Below are 19,158 nucleotides of genomic sequence, written 5' to 3' on the forward strand. Positions count from 1 at the left end.
CATAATACACTCCACTTAATATATTCCATAATTCCATAACTGAAACCTAAGATCACAAAACTCATAAATGTTTCAAACAACAGAAAGTGATATGGAGTTTGTTTATATTCTATATGAAATATTTATGATATCTGTAATTAAATAATAATGCAGTTAAACTGTACATCAGATTATTTAATTGGAAACAATCACAACCAGTATTTCTTTTCATTCTTGGTGAGTGACACTTCCTGGTTTTAGGTGGAGTAGCCAGGTGCTGTTGTCCAAAAATCTAAAAATCATGAAATCATCTTTCTTCCCTATAATGCTATCTTAAGACCAGCATATTAAATTACAGCAAGTTTGTTTCTTTTGTATATTTTCAAGGCGGAAATTGATAAATTGGCAACTGAAGAAAATAACTTAATAAACAAGAAAATAAACAATTAACAATTGATCAACAGCAGTAGCAGCAATCACACATTTTATATGTTTACATCTATGGGTACTTCTTACAAACTCATACGATCAGGTTCTGTGGCATATATTGTCAAGAAATTAATCTTTCGTTCAGACTTCAAACCCTACACTCAATGTCAACCAAAAAAATAAAAAATTCCATTTAACCCATTCCCTCAAATTATCACTTTCTAGGTATAATTCATATATAGGGACTATACGTTTTTCACAGTGGGTAAAGCAATTTAAATCTATGGCTACAATGTAACTAATATGCCAATCTTAATTTTTGTCATACATGTAATTTACCTGGTGGTGTTAGAAATTTTTTTAAAGTGCTTGTTTCCAGTGCAAATAATTTTAAATAATTTATTTCTGTCAAAAATTTAGCCTATTTTGTATTTTCTTGGGGGCTTAATCATCTGGAAACTTGTATCAGAAGTATTTCAGTCTGAAATAGCTTAATCACAGGACTACTTTTTAAAGTGCAAAAGTGCAGTGTGTTCAGGGGATGACCAGGTATTGCTGTAGTATGTTTGAGTGTTAAGTGTGATATCTAGTTTCAGTGGCCCAATGACAACCTCTTTCATTCTTCCCTCAGCGTGTAGGAGCTATGGTCGAGCGGACATACCAGAGCTGATATCTACATACCGTACATTTCTTGTATACCTTACAAGACATCGGGCATGTATTGTACACAGGTTTAGCTTTGTGCCTAGCTAGCTAATATTAGATGCATCTACTGCTGGTGTGGATAGTGTAGACATTACCTTGACCAATAATGTGCTTGATTGTACTCGTCCGGTTCACATCTTGTCATCAGGAATAATATGGATACATTTGTTATACAGAAACAAGCTGGCCAGCTAGCCAACTGTTTTTGTAAGTAAAAAGGTGTCTTTTGTTACACTTACAATTAAGGTCATTATGGTAAAAACTGATTTAAAGAGTAAACTCATTTTCTGGAGTTTCTGATATTATTTCAGTGAATGTTTTCACTTGGCTCTTGAAATTTTTTGTGTGATGAAGGACATTTTAAATACAGAAAGTTCTGATGACCTACTGGCTTTACAGTGGTTGATTTTATTTTTCCAAAAGGACAACATTCCCATATAATTCTTTATAATGCTTATAGAGGGAATTACATATATTGACTAAATGTCTTCCTTTTCCTTGTGCCAAAACATTTAATTTGATTTGAAACTACAGCTATTCTCTCCTTGAAATTATCCTGTGTCTGTGCAATTAAGAGTTGACAATCCAGGATCTTCCACTGGGAATAACTGCATGCTTAAGCTCTCCTTGGTAACAGTCAGTTTGGTGGACCCCTCAGTGCCTCCCATTCTTTTGAATTCAGTACTGTTAGTCAGGTCTATTACTGGACCCTGTACCTCATTCATCTCTGCATTTTCTTCAGTGTCCCCACATTCTCTTGAATGTACTGTATATAATTCTCCGGTTTGGAATGAGATATTGACATTTCTAAGCCCTGTGTCTTTGCCTTCTCCGGTGCTGTTTGTGTTCCTACTCCTTCTGCTCCGGCAGTTCACCCTCTGAGACACTGCTCTTTGGAATACATTCATTTATATTCTGTTGTTCAACGATGGCCTTCTTTTGATCCCTTTTTTCCTCTATATTTTCTAGGTGAGTGTTAGATTCGGATGTGAGCCTTTCTCCCAAGAACCCTTCTTTGAAGTTCTCATTCTAAGAATAAATTCTTTCTTTGGATTGTGGATCCTGTATCCCAAGAAAGAAACGTCAGTTTCAGTTTTGTTTTTCAGTTGTGTCCGAGCTCTTTTCAGTACATTCGGATTTAGACAGTTCTTTTGTATGTGCTGTCTCCGATTCCCTGACTTCATCGCTAGAAAAGTCCTTTAGGTCATCTAGCGGTTCAATGAATGTCTGAAAACATCTTGACGCTTGATGTTTGTTCACCCAGCTGGCGACAAGATCTCCTTCATCCTCTTTCATCATAGTTTCTGGACCGAGCACCTCATCTTCCTCAGCTACATTCGTCATCTCTTCCTCACTGGCTCCAGTTTCCATATGAGGCACATGTTCAAGATCCATAACTTTTTCTTCTGGTTGAAGTTCCTTTGATTCCAGTGCTGCATCAACTTGAGCTACTTCTCCAAAAGCCACTTCCCCTGCAGCAATCTCCTGATTTATTTCATTAGCTTCATCTTCATTCTCTTGAAGGTCATCTCCAACATTGGTGTCACCTCTATCAGCAGATATGTCCACAACCTTATCACCAGCAGCATCGCTTGTCGCCGTTCTTTCCTCTGTACCATCAAAACGGCCTTCCGAGTCCTCTTTTTCTTTTCCATCATCTTTACTGCGCTCCATCTCGGCCACACTTTCTACTTTTTTCCTCTCAGTAACATTGCTTTTAACGCTGTTTGTGTCTGTGTTACAGTCAGAATTACTTGCTATTGATTTCTGAACCCTGGTGAATTCTTTCGCCATAATATTTGATCCAATCTCTGTATTTTCTAAAGCCAGCATACCTGGAGCTCCAGGTTCTTTTGTATCATTTTCAAACTTATCTTTTACTCTGTCATCACCCTTGACCTCCTCTACACTGTCCTCTAGCTTTTGTATTGTAATTTCAGTATCTTTCTCTTCATTCACTGATACATCAGACTCTTCTTGTTTTGATGCATCTTGTTGCTCATTTGCCCTTTCCTCCAACTTTCTCTCTCCTGGAAGCGTTTGTTCCGATACCTTGTCTTGATGGTCATCGTCCCCCTTTTCGCCATCCCCCTCCTCAGTAACACTGTTCCCGATCTTATCACCTAACTCCTCTGCCGCAGTCATGGTTTTTATTCCAGTAAATGCCTTTATATCTAATTGTGGTGAGTTAGATTCACTACCTTTCTCTTCGGTTAAAGATTGTACTTCCTCAAACACACTGACTGTCTCTTCAGCTTTGGAATCTACATCTTCTGCTGTCGCCTCATTAACATCTACTTTGGAACCTGTCTCAAAACTCTTTGGTTCCCTATCTCCTTTGTTAAGGTTTTCCATAACCTCTTCGCTTGCTGCTTCAACCTTGTCTTCTCCCACTGCTGACTTTTTTCCTGTCTGCAGACACTCCTCCACCTCTTCCTCATTTACATCTATTTCTTTATCCTCTCTATTGGCTTCATCTTTATTCTCATGTTCTGTTTCATTTTTCTCTTTCAACTCGGTATCTTTGCTGGTTGCCTCCATTTCACAATTTTTATCTGTGACTTCAGTCTTCTCAGTTTCTTCCTGCTTTCTTTCTATGTCATCTTTCTGTACTTTATTGTTGGCCACACTATTATCTTCATTTCCCCCAGTCTTATCATGAGTGAATTCCTTCCTGTCAGCCTCAGCCATGTCGCCTTGATCTTCTCCTTTCTCTCCCTGTCCATTCTCTTCTTCTGCTTCTTTAGCCTTTACTGTGTTTTCAGTCACAACCTTTGCCACAGCTGCATTTTTGCCTGGAGTTTTATCATTTTTTTCTATGAGTTCATCCTCCACCTTTTCAGACCACCTGTCTTTCTGTGTCTCCAGTTTATCCTGTCTTTTATCCTGTCCATCTGGATCATCCTTAGTAGTCGTGTCAGGAGTTTTAGTTGTAGAATTTTCTCCCTCTCCTGTGTTATTTACCCGAGCATCCATGTCTTCTGACTGTTCCTCAGTTACTTCTGCGTGTGCTTCACACTCTTCTGCCTCAGTCACTTCTGTCTGTGTTTCGGTCACTTCTGCCACTTCTGCCTGTGTTTCTGTCATTTCAGCCTGTGTTTCTGTCACTTCTGCCTGCGTTTCTGCCACTTCTGCCTGTGTTTCTGTCACCTCAGCCTGTGTTTCTATCACTTCTGCCTGTGTTTCTGTCACTTCAGACTGTGCTTCTGCCCCTTCAGCCTGTGTTTCTGTCACTTCTGCCTGTGTTTGTGTCACTTCAGCCTGTGTTTCTGTCACTTCTGTCTCTGTTTCTTCAGCCTGTGTTTCTGTCACTTCTGCCTGTGCTTCTGTCCCTTCTGCCTGTGTTTGTGTCACTTCAGCCTGTGTTTCTGTCACTTCTGTATGTGCTTCTGTCCCTTCTGCCTGTGTTTCTGTCATTTCTGCCTGTGCTTCTGTCACTTCTGCCTGTGTTTGTGTCACTTCAGTCTGTGTTTCTCTCACTTCTGCCTGTGCTTCTGTCCCTTCTGCCTGTGTTTCTGTCACTTCTGCCTGTGTTTCTGTCACTTCTGTCTCTGTTTCTTCAGCCTGTGTTTCTGTCACTTCTGCCTGTGCTTCTGTCCCTTCTGCCTGTGTTTGTGTCACTTCAGCCTGTGTTTCTCTCACTTCTGCCTGTGCTTCTGTCCCTTCTGCCTGTGTTTCTGTCACTTCTGTCCCTTCTGCCTGTGTTTCTGTCACTTCTGTCTGTGTTTCTGTCACTTCAACCTGTGTTTGTGTCACTTCAGCCTGTGATTGTGTCACTTCAGCCTGTGCTTCTGTCATTTCTGTCTGTCTTTCAGTCTCTTCTGCCCCAGTCTCTTTTTCTAGTGCCTCAGTCCCTTCTGTATGTGTTTCGGTGCCTTCTGTTTTTGAGTCAGTCACTTCTTCCAATAGCTCAGTCCCTTCTGCCTGTGCTTCAGTCTCTTCTGTCCCAGTCTCTTTTTCCTGTGCCTCAGTCTCTTCTGCCTGTGCTTCAGTCTCTTCTGCCTGTGCCTCAGTGTCTTCTGCCCCAGTCTCTTTTTCCTGTGCCTCAGTGTCTTCTGCCCCAGTCTCTTTTTCCTGTGCCTCAGTGTCTTCTGCCACAGTCTCTTTTTCCTGTGCCTCAGTGTCTTCTGCCCCAGTCTCTTTTTCCTGTGCCTCAGCCTCTTCTGCCCCAGTCTCTTTTTCCTGTGCCTCAGTGTCTTCTGCCCCAGTCTCTTTTTCCTGTGCCTCAGCCTCTTCTGCCCCAGTCTCTTTTTCCTGTGCCTCAGTGTCTTCTGCCCCAGTCTCTTTTTCCTGTGCCTCAGCCTCTTCTGCCCCAGTCTCTTTTTCTAGTGCCTCAGTCCCTTCTGTATGTGTTTCCGTGCCTTCTGTTTTTGAGTCAGTCACTTCTTCCAATAGCTCAGTCCCTTCTGCCTGTGCTTCAGTCTCTTCTGTCCCAGTCTCTTTTTCCTGTGCCTCAGTCCCTTCTGCCTGTGCTTCAGTCTCTTCTGCCCCAGTCTCTTTTTCCTGTGCCTTAGCCTCTTCTGCCCCAGTCTCTTTTTCCTGTGCCTCAGTGTCTTCTGTCCCAGTCTCTTTTTCCTGTGCCTCAGCCTCTTCTGCCACAGTCTCTTCTTCCTGTGCCTCAGTGTCTTCTGCCCCAGTCTCTTTTTCCTGTGCCTCAGCCTCTTCTGCCCCAGTCTCTTTTTCCTGTGCCTCAGCCTCTTCTGCCACAGTCTCTTTTTCCTGTGCCTCAGCCTCTTCTGCCCCAGGCACTTTTTCCTGTGCCTCAGCCTCTTCTGCCCCAGTCTCTTTTTCCTGTGCCTCAGCCTCTTCTGCCCCAGTCTCTTCTTCCTGTGCCTCAGCCTCTTCTGCCACAGTCTCTTTTTCCTGTGCTTTAGTCTCTTCCGCCACAGTCTCTTTTTCCTGTGCCTCAGTCTCTTCTGCTACAGTCTCCGCTTCCTGTGCTTTAGTCTCTTCTGCCCCAGTCTCCTTGACCGGTGCCTCAGTCTCTTCTGCCTTTGCCTCAGTCCCTTCTGCCTGTGCTTCAGTCTCTTCTGCTTGTGCTTCAGAATCCTCCATTTCTTCCTTTATTTCATTTTCTGGATCATCTGTTGCTTCTTCATACTTCTTGATGTCAGCCATAGTCTCATCTACTTCTTTTGCCACATTACTGCTGTCTGTTCCTCTAATATCCTGTACTTCTGATCCGGTCTCTTCAGCTTCAGGTGTCTTTGTTTCAGTAGTGTGTTCCTCTGGATTTCTCACTTCCTGCATCTGGGCACAATCCACTGATTCTAGTGCCTGGGCCTCTCTGGATTCTGATTTTCTCATCTCGTTCATGTCGTCTTTACTTTCTGTGTCTCTCTGTTCATTTCTGTTTTCAGTGTCCTCTAACTTTTTTTCCTTCGTTCCTGGTTTCTGCAGCGGAGAGACACCCGCCTCCTCTTCTTGCTCACCTGGACCACACAATCAAGAGATCAGGAAAGTCATTACTTATGTGCAGTGAGCTCCATAATGTTTGGGACATAATGTTTTTTTTCTCCTTCATTTGGCTCCATGATTTTAGATTTGTAATAAAACAAATCACGTGTGGTTAAAGTGCACATTCACAGCTTTGGCTAAGCATATTTCTACATTTTGGTTTCACCATGTAGAAATTACAGGACTTTTTATACATTTCAGGGTGTCCTTAAATCAAAATGAAGAGTCTGCACTTCAACCAGAAATATGTCTTTGTCCCAAACATTATGGAGCTCACTGTATATATCCATAGTGATCTGGATTTTCACCTCTCTAGATTATCGAAAATACTAGTCAAAATATGCTTAAAATATCTTAAGATTTTCACAGGCTACAAACAAAACATGCAGGATAAAAGCATAATTTCTGTTAAGCAAATAGCCTGGTCAATATTATAGCGGAAGCAAGCTGTCGAACCTAGCACAGCCACAGAAGAGGAAAAGTAAAGTTATACTGTGAGGTACCAGTGATTTTCTGCTCCATAGTTTTGATTTCAGGGGGCAAATCCTCCTCTTCGGTGCTGGTATCGCTGAGTTCTGGTTCTGAACCACTGTGCGCCTCTTTCATAATCGCTTCAACTAGCTTCTCCTGCACAGACTTGGCTTGGGTTAGACATCGACAAAACACAGTGATGTGAAGTAGACAAAATATGACATGAAAACCACGTAGCCTCTCAGCTTGTGTAAATCATATCCCTCTATCCACATCATAACATGATGTAACAAACAAACATGGAAACCTTCCCCTGATATGGTATCCCTACTTAGCACACAGATGGAAATACACAGAATGGACCGTACATGTGGCACATTTATTAAAGGAAAGTGGTACATTCAGAAAAATTAACTTGAAGAAAGATCTCAGACAGGTTTAGATAACAATAATAAACCAAATTAAACCTGGAACAGACTAAACAGAAATTGAGATTAAAAGATTGCATGCAAACATCCCACAACACATAACCTTTAGTTAGATTATTTTTTACGAATGTAACTACATAATATAAATGAATTTCTTTGTTCTTAATTTAAAGTTTTGAACTAAATCATAAACACATAATTATAAATGATTATGAAATGTGAAATAAATGCAATCAAATAAAATATTTCATTAAGTCTTTAGAAAATAGAAAACAAAAACAAGAAATATATATATACATACACAAAATTCCATTCAGAGTTTTGAGAAATTCTCAGTAGTACAAGAATATCACTACATCAGTTCTTGCAAAGGAGGCACATGTCAAAAAATAAAATTTGGCAGTTTCTGGTGGTAGGCTGTTTCAGACCCCTTAAATTGATTAAAATGTGACTGCACTTGCACCAATCCATACTCCTATTTGGGAGAGTGTGAGAGTGTGTCCCCTCAGACATATGTTTTCACCAGCCTACTTCCTCTTTCAAAACGCAACCTGCACCCGAGCTCACAGAGTCAAGTCAGAGACAGACATCTCGTATGCGGCTTTGGCATGCAGTCCACAGGCTTTTTTTTCTTCCAAAAATCTTAATTTAATTCTGATTAATTAATGCTTTTGATGACTGTACCTTATATTCCATGCGACATGTGCCTCCTTTCACCAGATCTGGAAACATTTTTTCACTGGTACGAAAAATATTGAGCCAAAAAAAATTAATAAAATGAAACTGATGATTCACTCAAACACACACATTTAAAATGTGTAAAACATGATTGAGCTTTTTTGGGTTTTGAATCTTTTATAGTTGATTACATACAGTTTAAATTGGCTTCAATTAGTTACTATTATTTTCCCACCAGCAAACTGAGCCAGCATATTATTTTTTGAAACATGCAGCAGATCATATGATATGAAGACATTTGCAACATGCAGTTCAGTATTTTCAGAAGCCAAACAGATTTACAGATCTGACAGTTCCAGTAGTAAAATTTGAAGATTCTGTTCCTTTACATTAACACTCGAATCGAATGGATACAACTAGGATAAATGTGTGCTCAGATATAAACACCAAATGATCATTCTGAAAATACTGAAATTACAAAAATGACTTTATAGAAACACAAAAAAAAAAAATCCACACAATCCACAAGAAGCCCAGCATGCTTCAGGACACTGCAGTTTCCTCGAAAGGTTGACAAACTTGTTTTCGAAGCATGCATGTTGTACAAGGGACCACACGACCAGTACACCGAGGTTGAGAGAGCTCAGTGTTCAGTGAGACGCACAGCAGCACACTGTTCAGATGGGTCAGGACACTCACCTCTCTCTGGCTCTGTGTCTCCCAAACAGTCGTCTGGCCCGGCTGCATTGTCCCCACTATCTACTGCAGCACCAGATTTTCCCACCTCTTTTCCTTCCCGTAGGTGCATGCTGTTGTTCAACGGCTCCGTACCAGCTGTGTCGGGGCTGTCTCCGTGGCCTTCATGCGCCTCAGGGTCTCCGTTCGTTGTCTTTGTTTGGGGGGGTGCCGGAGAGCTGGTCTCATCCTTGCGGTTGTCCAATTCTTCTGCGTGCTCTTCTGGGCCCTCTTGATCTTTTTCGGCTGCAGGCGCAAAGGCTCTTTCCGCACCCTCTACCTGGGGCTGCTCCTCAAGCGGTCCCATCTCAGTCTCTGAGCGCACTTTTTCATTTTTCACGGCTTCGTTCTCCTCGTCTGCCTCGCTGTAAGAATCTTCCCTGCTCCTCGAGGAAGGACTTCTAAATGAGCACGACGGTGATTTCATATCTTCTGTATAAGAGATCAGGTTAATGGCAAAATGTCAAATGAAGCTTAAAAACAGAGGATAGATAACAAGATCTGAATCTTAAAAGCTCTGTTTGATAGCTAAAATAAATCAAAATGCCATTCCACAGATTGTCAGTATATATCTTATTTATGTTTATAATGATATATTATGGTTAATTATCTGGTCATTCATATAAAAACCATAAATCAGGCCACAACATTTACATTACCCTTAGAAGCTTCTGAATGTTACACAAATCATATATGACATGCGATTAAAGGGGAAAATAATTAATCTCAATGACAGATGCTGTGGCAGCAGAATCCAGGACATCTTTTAACATCAGTAGGATCATAGAGTAAACACTAGTAATAATAATAATAATAATAATAATAATAATAATAATAATAATAATAATAATAGATGAAATTGAGTGATGTTTACTAACCAGCCTTGTCATCCTCTTCCAACTCGCTGTCAGAATACTTCTCTTCATCCTCCATCTGATGATTAAATATTTCTCCATCCTCTTTGTCATTGATTGGGGAATCCCTTTTCTCACTGGATGAGTCAGGAGCCACAGCTGAGGCTTTGCCCTCCTCCATGTCTTCATCTGCCCTCTCATCATCAGCTTCAAAGTCCTCATCATAGTCTGTGGCACAAGAACCCTTTTTAACATCTGAATACTTGCAAAAACTGAATAATTCTGTAGCTAGTCTGTTGCTTACCATCTTTGGCTTTGTCCTGGTCAATGTCCTTAGCTTCTGTTTCCATGGAGTCATCCTCAACCTGCTCCTTTCCGAGTTCTGATTGTAAACGAGACTGACTATCTTGTTTAATTTCTTCTTCATCAACCACTTTGGCCTCCTCAGCCATCTCTTGAGAATTACCCAGGAAGCACCCTTTCCCCATTTCCTCCTTGGTTCTTTTTGGGGGGGTGGGCTTCTTATCTAGTCCCATCGATATGATGCATCTAAAAGGAATCACAGGTTGTCAAATCAACTAAAGTTCAGATTTTCAATTTTCAACTGCATTCAACGTCACATTCACATTAAGCAAGCTGACACATTGGGATGTACTGATGCAATTTTCAACCACAAAGATGTTAAAACTCATCAAGATTACTAACTACTGTTAGGAACTCCTTACTTGTAACAGGGAGAAGCGCCACCCACACTGGAGAATCCAAAGTGACCATGTTTCCCACCTAATCGGGATCCCTTACGGTGCTTGAACTCACAACAAGAGCTCAGTCGGTCCACCTGCAAGCCATTCAGGAAGAAGGTGAGGCTGAAGGGGAAGCCACGATGACGCCTGGAGACAAACAGGAAGGCCTCTGCAGGAAAAGTAAATGTTTGTTAGAATATGTCATATCTTTAATACAAACAGTAGAACCTCAGAGTTATGCACTGACCAACAGAACAACAGGTATGAAGCCAAAAGTAGCATATTCTCAAACCTCCTTGTCTTCACAAGTGTGAGCATTACACAAAGGTGAATCACAATGTAAACTCACAATGTTATCAAAATAATAGAAAGGTACACCATTTCTGCAGAATAAAATGGAAGAGTCAACTGAATTTGGCATACAGAAGAGGGAGAACAAAATCAAAGATTTATCTGGTCATATTTACCAAAGTTACAGCCTTTAGAAGGAGCAAAGTATAGTATAACTTTATAAAAGCTGTGTTACATTTTCAATTATACAGTCAAATCTTTTTTGTGATGTTGACAACTGCCTCTATATTTAGGAGGAAAAGACTAATCTGAGCCAACTTCTGATATATGTCAAGAAGCAAGCTACGATTAAATCTTTGGTTTTGCAGATGTAAGAGTAATATGCTGACCTCCCTCCATCAGCCTCCCTTTGTACACGCATACATTCTCTCCTCCACAGTGTTGCTGAAAGACCTTCACTTCATCCCTCATGTCAATGTCATCGTGGGACAGGTGGACCGTCTTCCCATAGTACACCATGGTCACTGATACATTACTGTGCACTGAGGTCTTGTAGAGTTTTGAGTCCTGCTGGAAAAAAAAACACACATTACGTTTTATTCTAGTCTAATGCCATTGTGCAATGGACAATAATGTTCCTCTTCTGGAAAAAGGATAAGGTCTAGGGACCTGTTCAATTGCGGTAGCACTGGGGGCTGTAGTGGGCCGCAGCCTCCTGCCCCTCATCGTTCCATTTTGAGTGCCTTTTAAAGTCCTCTTGGTCGATGGAGGAACAGGAGTGATGTAGTTGTTGATAATGGGGAGCTGGTACGGAGATAATCCATGCGAAAACTCAGTCACTGTCACAGGCCTCAGGTCTTTCTCCTGTGGAAAACAAGAATACGGTATTAAAAAAATACCATTTTTACTTGTCATACTATGTAGAGTATCATACCAATGTCATTAGTTTGGGGGGGGGGGGTTCTTCTGGACTAGTCCTATAAAGGTACTATAATTTTTAATATACTTTCTTTTATACTTTTTATATGTAGGAGAGAATGGGAGAGTTCGCTCTGTAGGTAAGATTTAATCCTCAGTTTTGCGATACAAATAAAGACTCACCCCCTGATTTACTACGGTAGGCGCAAACCAGGTAGATTTAAAAATAATTTTTATGTTTGCGCCTAAATTAAAACATGCTTTCACCGGGCGGTAAACACTGTGATTAAATAAGCTGTTTCTCCTTTAGTAAATCACAAATTCCTTTAATTCACGATGTTGGGCTCAGTGGTCGATGACTGTCAGCCATCGGCGATGATCGGCCCAAGCCTATTTGTTATTTTTGTTTGTTTATTGGGGGCAAGGTGAAGGTGCTTGTTTATTTGATTTTGCGTTGGTGTGGGTGTGCTCTCTCTCTCTCTCCATGCAACAAATGGCGGTGTTTCCCTGAACTGCCGCATATCTCTCCCAGGGGTGTCGCACTGACGTATGCCACCTTTTCTTTACAACATATCACCAGACTTCATTCAGCACACAATGATGAGGACAATACAGGCAACATACCACTCATACGTGTGTGATGTTACGGAATGAGAAGGCAGGCCTCACCGTGAGGGTGAACTGCTGTTCCGTGTCATCTGAAGAGTCTCTGAGCCTGCTTCCAGGGGAAGTCTGCCGAACAGAGGCGGTGTTTCTGTTGATGGGCTGGAGCCGATGAGGTCGCTGCATTTTCCCTGGAGCTGTGTTAGGCCTGGAGGAACCAGGCTGCAGAACACCACACCGTTAAAAGCAGCTGACGGTGTGTGATGTGGACCATTAATGTAGTTGCTCATAGTAAAGCACTTTATATGGCTTCACAGTACAGTGTTGTCATTTATAGTATAGTACTCGAAATGACTTTTTATGGCATCTTAAATTTTTAAACATTTTTTAATTGAATCATTTTTACAGATTCACTGTATCTTCTCCTCAGCATATTCCTGTGTATTCCGGCTTTTCACCCAATGCCCAATGTCTGCTAGGATAGGGTCCAGCCCCTGGGCCCTGACCAGGAGTAAGCAGTTTAGAAAATAGATGGATGGATGGATTATTATTGGGCTTCTCTCAAATATGCCTTAATTCATTGCCACAGAGATGGGAAATTCACAAGGGGATAGACTGGGCTGCACCAGTTCCAAACAATTAATGCAATTAAAAGACAAATGAACATTATGTGCCACAAGCATTTTTCACAGACCGCTCAAAAGCAGCAGTACTTCTGAACAAGGCTTTTGTCTTTTTAAAGGAAATAAATGGTTCATATCCAAATAAATTCTTATTCTCCCCCACATTTCTTTGTCACTGGTTCCAGATAATTAGAAATTATTAAAGAATACACTGATGACATGTGACCGATTTCACTCACAGATTCAGAGGACTCCGAATGTTCTCCCTCTGGCCCAGACGGCTGTCTGCGGCCATTCCTAGGACCAGACGGTGGCTTAGGAGATATTAAAGGGATAACATCTTCATCATATCTTTTGGAGCGTTCCACCTTTAAATACAGATGAGCATTATGATTATGCTACCTTCATTGTAGTGTCTTTAACCTCAGTTATCAAATATAAGGCTATACAGTCAAAAACCAAGACTCTAACAATACAATAACTATCAAAGGAAAATAACATGGACAATTTCACATAAAATTTGCTTGTTACCACCAAGCTTTATGTTTTCTCACATATCCCAGTGTAAGAATGGACTGCATGTGATATTACCAATTAAGTGGTTTTTGAAACAAAGTAATTTACCTTGATTTTATGTACCCGCTCCCTCCGCGCAAAATCTTCCAACTTTCTTTTGATTTCTATCTGGTGGTGGCGCTAGATTATAAATAATACAAAATAAGAAGACAAACACATGCACTAGGAGCACATGCACCTCACAGCACTAAGAAGTCACTATATATACTCTTCTGAAATAAATGATCTGGCTGAAAGAATCATATTTACTGTTTAAGGAGATCAGGGTTATAGTGTGCACACATATGCACGCACACACACACACACACACACACACACACAAACAGATATTAGCACATGGACCATCGTCAAGTTGAATGATTGCTAATTAAAATAATATGTCTTCACCCAAGATACATGGTATGTCAAAACTATAGACAATAATACCTTTCTGAAAATAATGTATGATTAATTAAAAGGACAACAGGTAGTTTGTAAATAACGTTCCTGTTCTCTAAGCTGTTGTTTCCCTTTTGCCTCCTGACAAAGGACGCCTTCAAACCTTTTTGCTAACCTTTTATGTTTCTAGATGTGAAATGCCAGTCTGTTTGTTATCTTTTGGCTATGGCATAATGACAAACAGCATGCTGCTGTGAACTGAAATAGGCAATATCCATTAGTGTGCAATGAACCAGGTGGACATTGTTGCACTCGGTCACTAATCATTTTTTATATATGCCATAGGTGCATGTCATCTGGTAAACTGCTGACTTGTGATGGTAAGCTTTTTCAATGCTAATGTTCATGATTTAAGAAACCCATGCTGTTTTCTTAAATCATTTCATTACTGTGTTGCCTTGAGGACTGAAATACCAGTAACATGCCTCTCAGGTCACATGGTCATGAATTTTGACAAAGTTTTACATGTTTTACAAAGCCTTTACATGATTTTTTTTTTTACATAATATGAGTGTCTTGTTGACGTAAAAACATATTCAAAACTACTATTTTTAGTATCTAGTATAATATTTTTATATCAAAATATTATTATATTAAAATACAGATTTTTATTGAATGCCCCTTTTAATTTAGGTTTCAGCATAGTAGAATATGAAATTATTGTTCTGGAGACTTAACATTTCCCAGAATACATTCTCACCTCCATGTCCAGCACCTTGTGGAAGATTGCCTGGGCCAGACATTCTCTCACGTGTCTCTGGTGATCCCTACGGACCAGCTTCAGTCTATATTCTTTGTCAGGAACAATCTTCCCACTTCTTGTAATCTAGTATCATATAATCACCACAAAGTCATTTATAAATGTATAACACCACCATAATGCTCAGAATAGAAATATATCATAATTAAGGTAAAAACCTTTAAAAGACAAAGAGTCACCAGAAACAAGCGGTTAAACCATTAGCTATTTACTTTTTATGGCAGCCAAAATCTGCTGAGAACAAAGTTGGTTTTGCGTACAACACATTCTGGTTTCTTACCGCACTTATGGATTCCATAAGAACCATATTCGATTAGCAGAATCAGAATGGGAAACCGGAATTGATAAACTAAGTTTAAACTAAGTTAAACCCAACCCTGTTTCCTGGCACGCCACACATTCTGCGCAGTGTGCTCCTCTTGTCCTCTTGTCCCGAAAATACCAAAAATCACAAGTCGAGCATGCACCGTGCTATTGAATGTGCCCATGCGCCGTGGGACATTGATTCTGGAAAATAGAGCCCTCAGGGTTACAATGTCGCTGGACAGGGACCCTAGAAATTTAGTTTTTTCTTGCTTATAATCCTTTAATTTCTTACAGCCCCAATTATACACCTGCTGCATAACCAGTTACTCCCCCGTTGCGTTTTCGCATTGCACAGGAGTGGAAGCTTAGCGTACGCTTCATCAGTTGTTCATCAGAGCATTGTTTGTTTATCGACAAATGCTTGCATAAAAAACACTGCCGTGGTGATGAAGGTTCTTACATTATTGTAAATCGTTTATGATTTGATTGTATAGTTTTGTAATTTTCCTCCTTGTGGGCTCTCTCACTGTTGTGATCAGGGTGAGATCTGTATGTGCGTCCGCGTGAGAGGCTGTTGGTGAAGGACGTGAGTTCCCACACTTCCCACTTCCCTGTGAAATTCCTTTACGAGCTTTGACAACGAATAAAAATGGTGCTGAGACGCCTCGTTTCATGCATATGCAAATTACGGCAGCCTACCGCTTACAAGCCTGATTTACAGCAAGCGCAGGTCAGAGAACACAGCTAGGTAAAACCAAGTGGCTTGATCGTTTCCAAGTGAGTTTAGTTTTAATGATATGGAACCATTATGAACACATTTTGTACATAGAATCTCTTCATAGGGACACCATTCAACTGAAATACAAATAGTTAAAAAAGAGAGAATGGATATTAAAAAAAAAATTTAAATAATTTTTTTTTTTTGAGGGGTTCCAGAGGGTACCACCCTCAGTGGAATTAGCATCTGGGAGTGGAATATGGTTAGAAAATACAAAACAATTTTTTGGGATTTATTTTATTTTTCACAATAAGTGAGACTACTAAGTGATCGGGGGATTTGGTAATTGTGGTACAAATGTACTCTCTATTTCAAGCCTTGAACCATGTCTGTACTGCATATACTTTTGGAGATAATGGGGTTCATTTAAGATGGGGGGATTCTTACAAAATACCCTGAATTCTACGAGCGGTTTAAGGGGCCAAACAAAGGAGAAGTTCTCTAAATTAAGAAAAGCTACTTGACATAGAAAATTCTATGTTACTTTGGTGCATTTCTACACACTTGATGTTTTCCATTTAACTTTAGCTGTTGTTATTTAAAAAGCATTATAAACTGCCTGCTCCATGTTCAAAACATTTTGGTGTAAAGATGTTTTATATGAAAAAATGTGATAAAACATTAAAACATGATATACTGATAAATGTGATGTTTTTATATGATAATACAAATATAACTTTATGATATAAGAATCCCATCCTGATGATCTGAAATCTTAAATGTGCAGAAACAAAAATTGCACAAAACCTCAATACATCAGAATGAGACCCTGATATAGGCCTATTGTATTAACACGCACTAAATTCTAGTTCCTTTGACATACCAGTCCAACTCTCTGCAGATGTCTTCTTATTCTTGTGTTATTAAAATATCCAGCCAGGTGTTTGTCTGTGAGACTGTTGTAGGTTGAAAGCAGACTGTAACAGAGAAAAGAGACAAATGTGTGTTAATGGGTGTTTCAAAAACAACTCAATTTCAGCTATAGTTGAATTCCCTACTGATGTGCTCTGCTCTGGCTTGGTAACAGCCCCGATCTAAACAACAGATCCTTGGAACATTCTTGGTAACCAGCTTGGCTTCCCCATTGCTTTAATGATTGTTATTTAAATTCGGGGCTCTACAGTGTTCCCATTTAGCAACATTTGCTCCTGAAAATTGATGTGTGCTAACTGGAAAAATAATTTAAAAGCACATCTACTAACTGCTACACACCTCTGAAATCATGTCTTTTTTCCAATAGTAGAATTTAAAACCTTTTAATTTATTTTTTATAACATATCTCCAAAGAGTACACTATAGAACTAAATATCATTTTCCTTTATGATTACACAATATACATTGATTTAAAGTCCCACTGCAATCAGTGATATCATTTAAGTATTGTTTGTGATATTATATTAAGTATCCTGAAAGCAATAAAGTGCATATACACTGAAGAGAGATTTGGCATTTGCCATTTGAAGGCAACGCAAGTCATATGCATTTACATTTTAACTAACCAGAAATGCCACTATTTAATGGGTTGCCAGTCACAAGTGTACGTGAGGTGGATATCCATGGAGAATTGACACGCTGTGTCAAAGCTCCTACTCAAATGCCGTTTCCAGTTTTATTGAGTTCATTGTTGCACGGTTTACTACCAGTGTTGTATAATTTAACAACTGAAACTATGGCTGTTCACTACTTTTTTCCATCACAAATTCCCCTTCTGCAAGGCAGGCAATTGTAGGTCAGACAACATAATCTCCACAGCAATAGTTTCAAGTGTACAATTACAGCACTAGATCTTATTACTCATTTTGTATTACTGGAGATGGATAGCACACTTCCCACCCAGTAGGTACTACTGTTTCTTTTCCCTTTCCTGTAGTTCAGTTCTCTCCCTCTCTCTCTCTCTCTATATATATATATATATATATATAGTAAAATATATATACACATACACACACATACATATACACTGTATACACATAAGTAGGCTATATGAAACAGAATTTTAACTATAAACAATCAATGTTGACATATTCAGCGTATATATATTTCCCAGTCTACATATTCAAGACTGGGAAATAGCCAAGCTATTTTTATTTTCTTTTTCTGTGTATTGCAGAAAGTATGAAAACCCCATGCTGGCACTTAAATCGTAAAATAATGGTTTATAAATGTTTTCTGCGGTGGAACTGCGACATTTCATTAATGTTATCACCAGCTAGCTAGCCCACATTGACTTCTGAAATGGCCACGGAAAGCAACTATAGCGTTAGCAACAAAATAACGCTGGTTGGTGTAACAACTTAACATGTTTTTAAGCTTCTTCTTTTTAAACATTCGCCAACAAAACACAAATTGCGACGCAAAAAGTAAGGACATCAACTTTAGTAATCTGTATGTACCTTTAGGATTACATGCAGCTTTACTATAATAGATTAAGTATTGCAAAATAATCGTTACCTTATACAATGTAACTAGTCTATATTAGAGGCAAACACTAACAAGCAAATGACTGTATCAAATAGCCTAAGCTAGCAACTGTAACAAATATTGTCAAACATTCACTTACCCTGAATTTAGGTAACTCATGATTTAGTCACGTTGCTTGTTACCTATAATTCATTTAACTAATCGGGTCAATATTTCTGTCTCCTAAATGCTAACAGACCACAAGCTGGCAAGCAAACGTAAAAAGGTGAGAGTTGAACGTGCCGGTTCCCTAATACAAAGCTAAAGTCTTCGTTCCGAAGTCACATCCAGCACTTTTGTCTCTGCAGAATTGATGACATATTTCGTTGCTAGGGAAAGCCACGTGATGATGCGATTGAAGCGGTGGGAGCGCTCAGATAAAAGCAATAGCCCAACTTTTTTTCCTTAAAAGATGTTTGTTTTCGTGCTCTTGTCAACATCGACTGACGTGGCATAGAAATGGCAACGTTTCAGTTTACGTAGTGTGCAAGCAACGAAAAATAAAAAGTAAAAAACATTCAAAAACAAATGAATCGTTACGCACTACTGGTTATGGCTATGTAGGCCTATCCCCATTAGAATTCGTTAGAGCTGTCAGTGGGTCTTTTTGAAAAATCTGAGACTGAGAAATACTGAGAAACCCTGCTATTCTCTCAAAGGGCAAACACATTCCAGGTAATGGAAAAATTATAAATATTCAAAATCTCTTTTTCCAGGCTGCTGGCAAGCTAGCAACTGGAATTTAGTAGAATAGCAATCCTGACTGTTTGGGTACCAGATAGATTTTGACCCAATGTTGTAATAATATCATTTTATTTTTTTCTCCCTAGGTACCACTTATTTTCACTCTCCAGTCCACCAGCTGAGCTGTACAGCCATTGCAATGGAAGACTACAATCAGTTTACATTTAGCAAAATCTATTTAA

General features: G+C 39.7%; 1 protein-coding gene across 3 annotated transcripts; it reads right to left on the reverse strand.

Annotated features, from left to right (window-relative positions):
* Positions 1–1,501: 1,501 nt before the first annotated feature.
* erich3 (glutamate-rich 3) lies at positions 1,502–18,653 on the reverse strand. Of its 3 annotated transcripts, none has more exons than XM_064330510.1 (14): positions 18,333–18,653; positions 16,596–16,689; positions 14,629–14,754; positions 13,539–13,610; positions 13,154–13,228; positions 12,358–12,513; positions 11,440–11,634; positions 11,160–11,340; positions 10,462–10,648; positions 10,041–10,285; positions 9,761–9,964; positions 8,847–9,314; positions 7,074–7,211; positions 1,502–6,545 (listed from the first exon to the last, which is right to left on the reverse strand). In XM_064330510.1, exons 1-14 carry the CDS (start codon positions 18,350–18,352, stop codon positions 2,203–2,205), a joined length of 6,504 nt encoding a protein of 2,167 aa, XP_064186580.1. In that variant the 5' UTR covers positions 18,353–18,653; the 3' UTR covers positions 1,502–2,202. The 3 variants fall into 3 exon arrangements, with proteins under 3 accessions (XP_064186580.1, XP_064186577.1, XP_064186579.1); XM_064330507.1 differs by having other exon boundaries at positions 13,154–13,282; positions 18,333–18,652; XM_064330509.1 differs by having other exon boundaries at positions 11,160–11,337; positions 13,154–13,282; positions 18,333–18,650.
* Positions 18,654–19,158: the final 505 nt, after the last annotated feature.

The sequence above is a fragment of the Anguilla rostrata genome, chromosome 4 (assembly GCF_018555375.3).
Source record: "Anguilla rostrata isolate EN2019 chromosome 4, ASM1855537v3, whole genome shotgun sequence".
Lineage (NCBI taxonomy): Eukaryota > Metazoa > Chordata > Actinopteri > Anguilliformes > Anguillidae > Anguilla > Anguilla rostrata.

Coding starts and splice junctions, on each gene's coding strand:
- erich3 (XM_064330507.1), bottom strand. CDS start 18,352: ATGAGTTACCTAAATTCAGG. Junction 13,611..14,628: donor ACAAGGTGCTGGACATGGAG/GTGAGAATGTAT, acceptor TTTATAATCTAG/CGCCACCACCAGATAGAAAT. Junction 9,315..9,760: donor GGAAGAGGATGACAAGGCTG/GTTAGTAAACAT, acceptor TCTCTTATACAG/AAGATATGAAATCACCGTCG.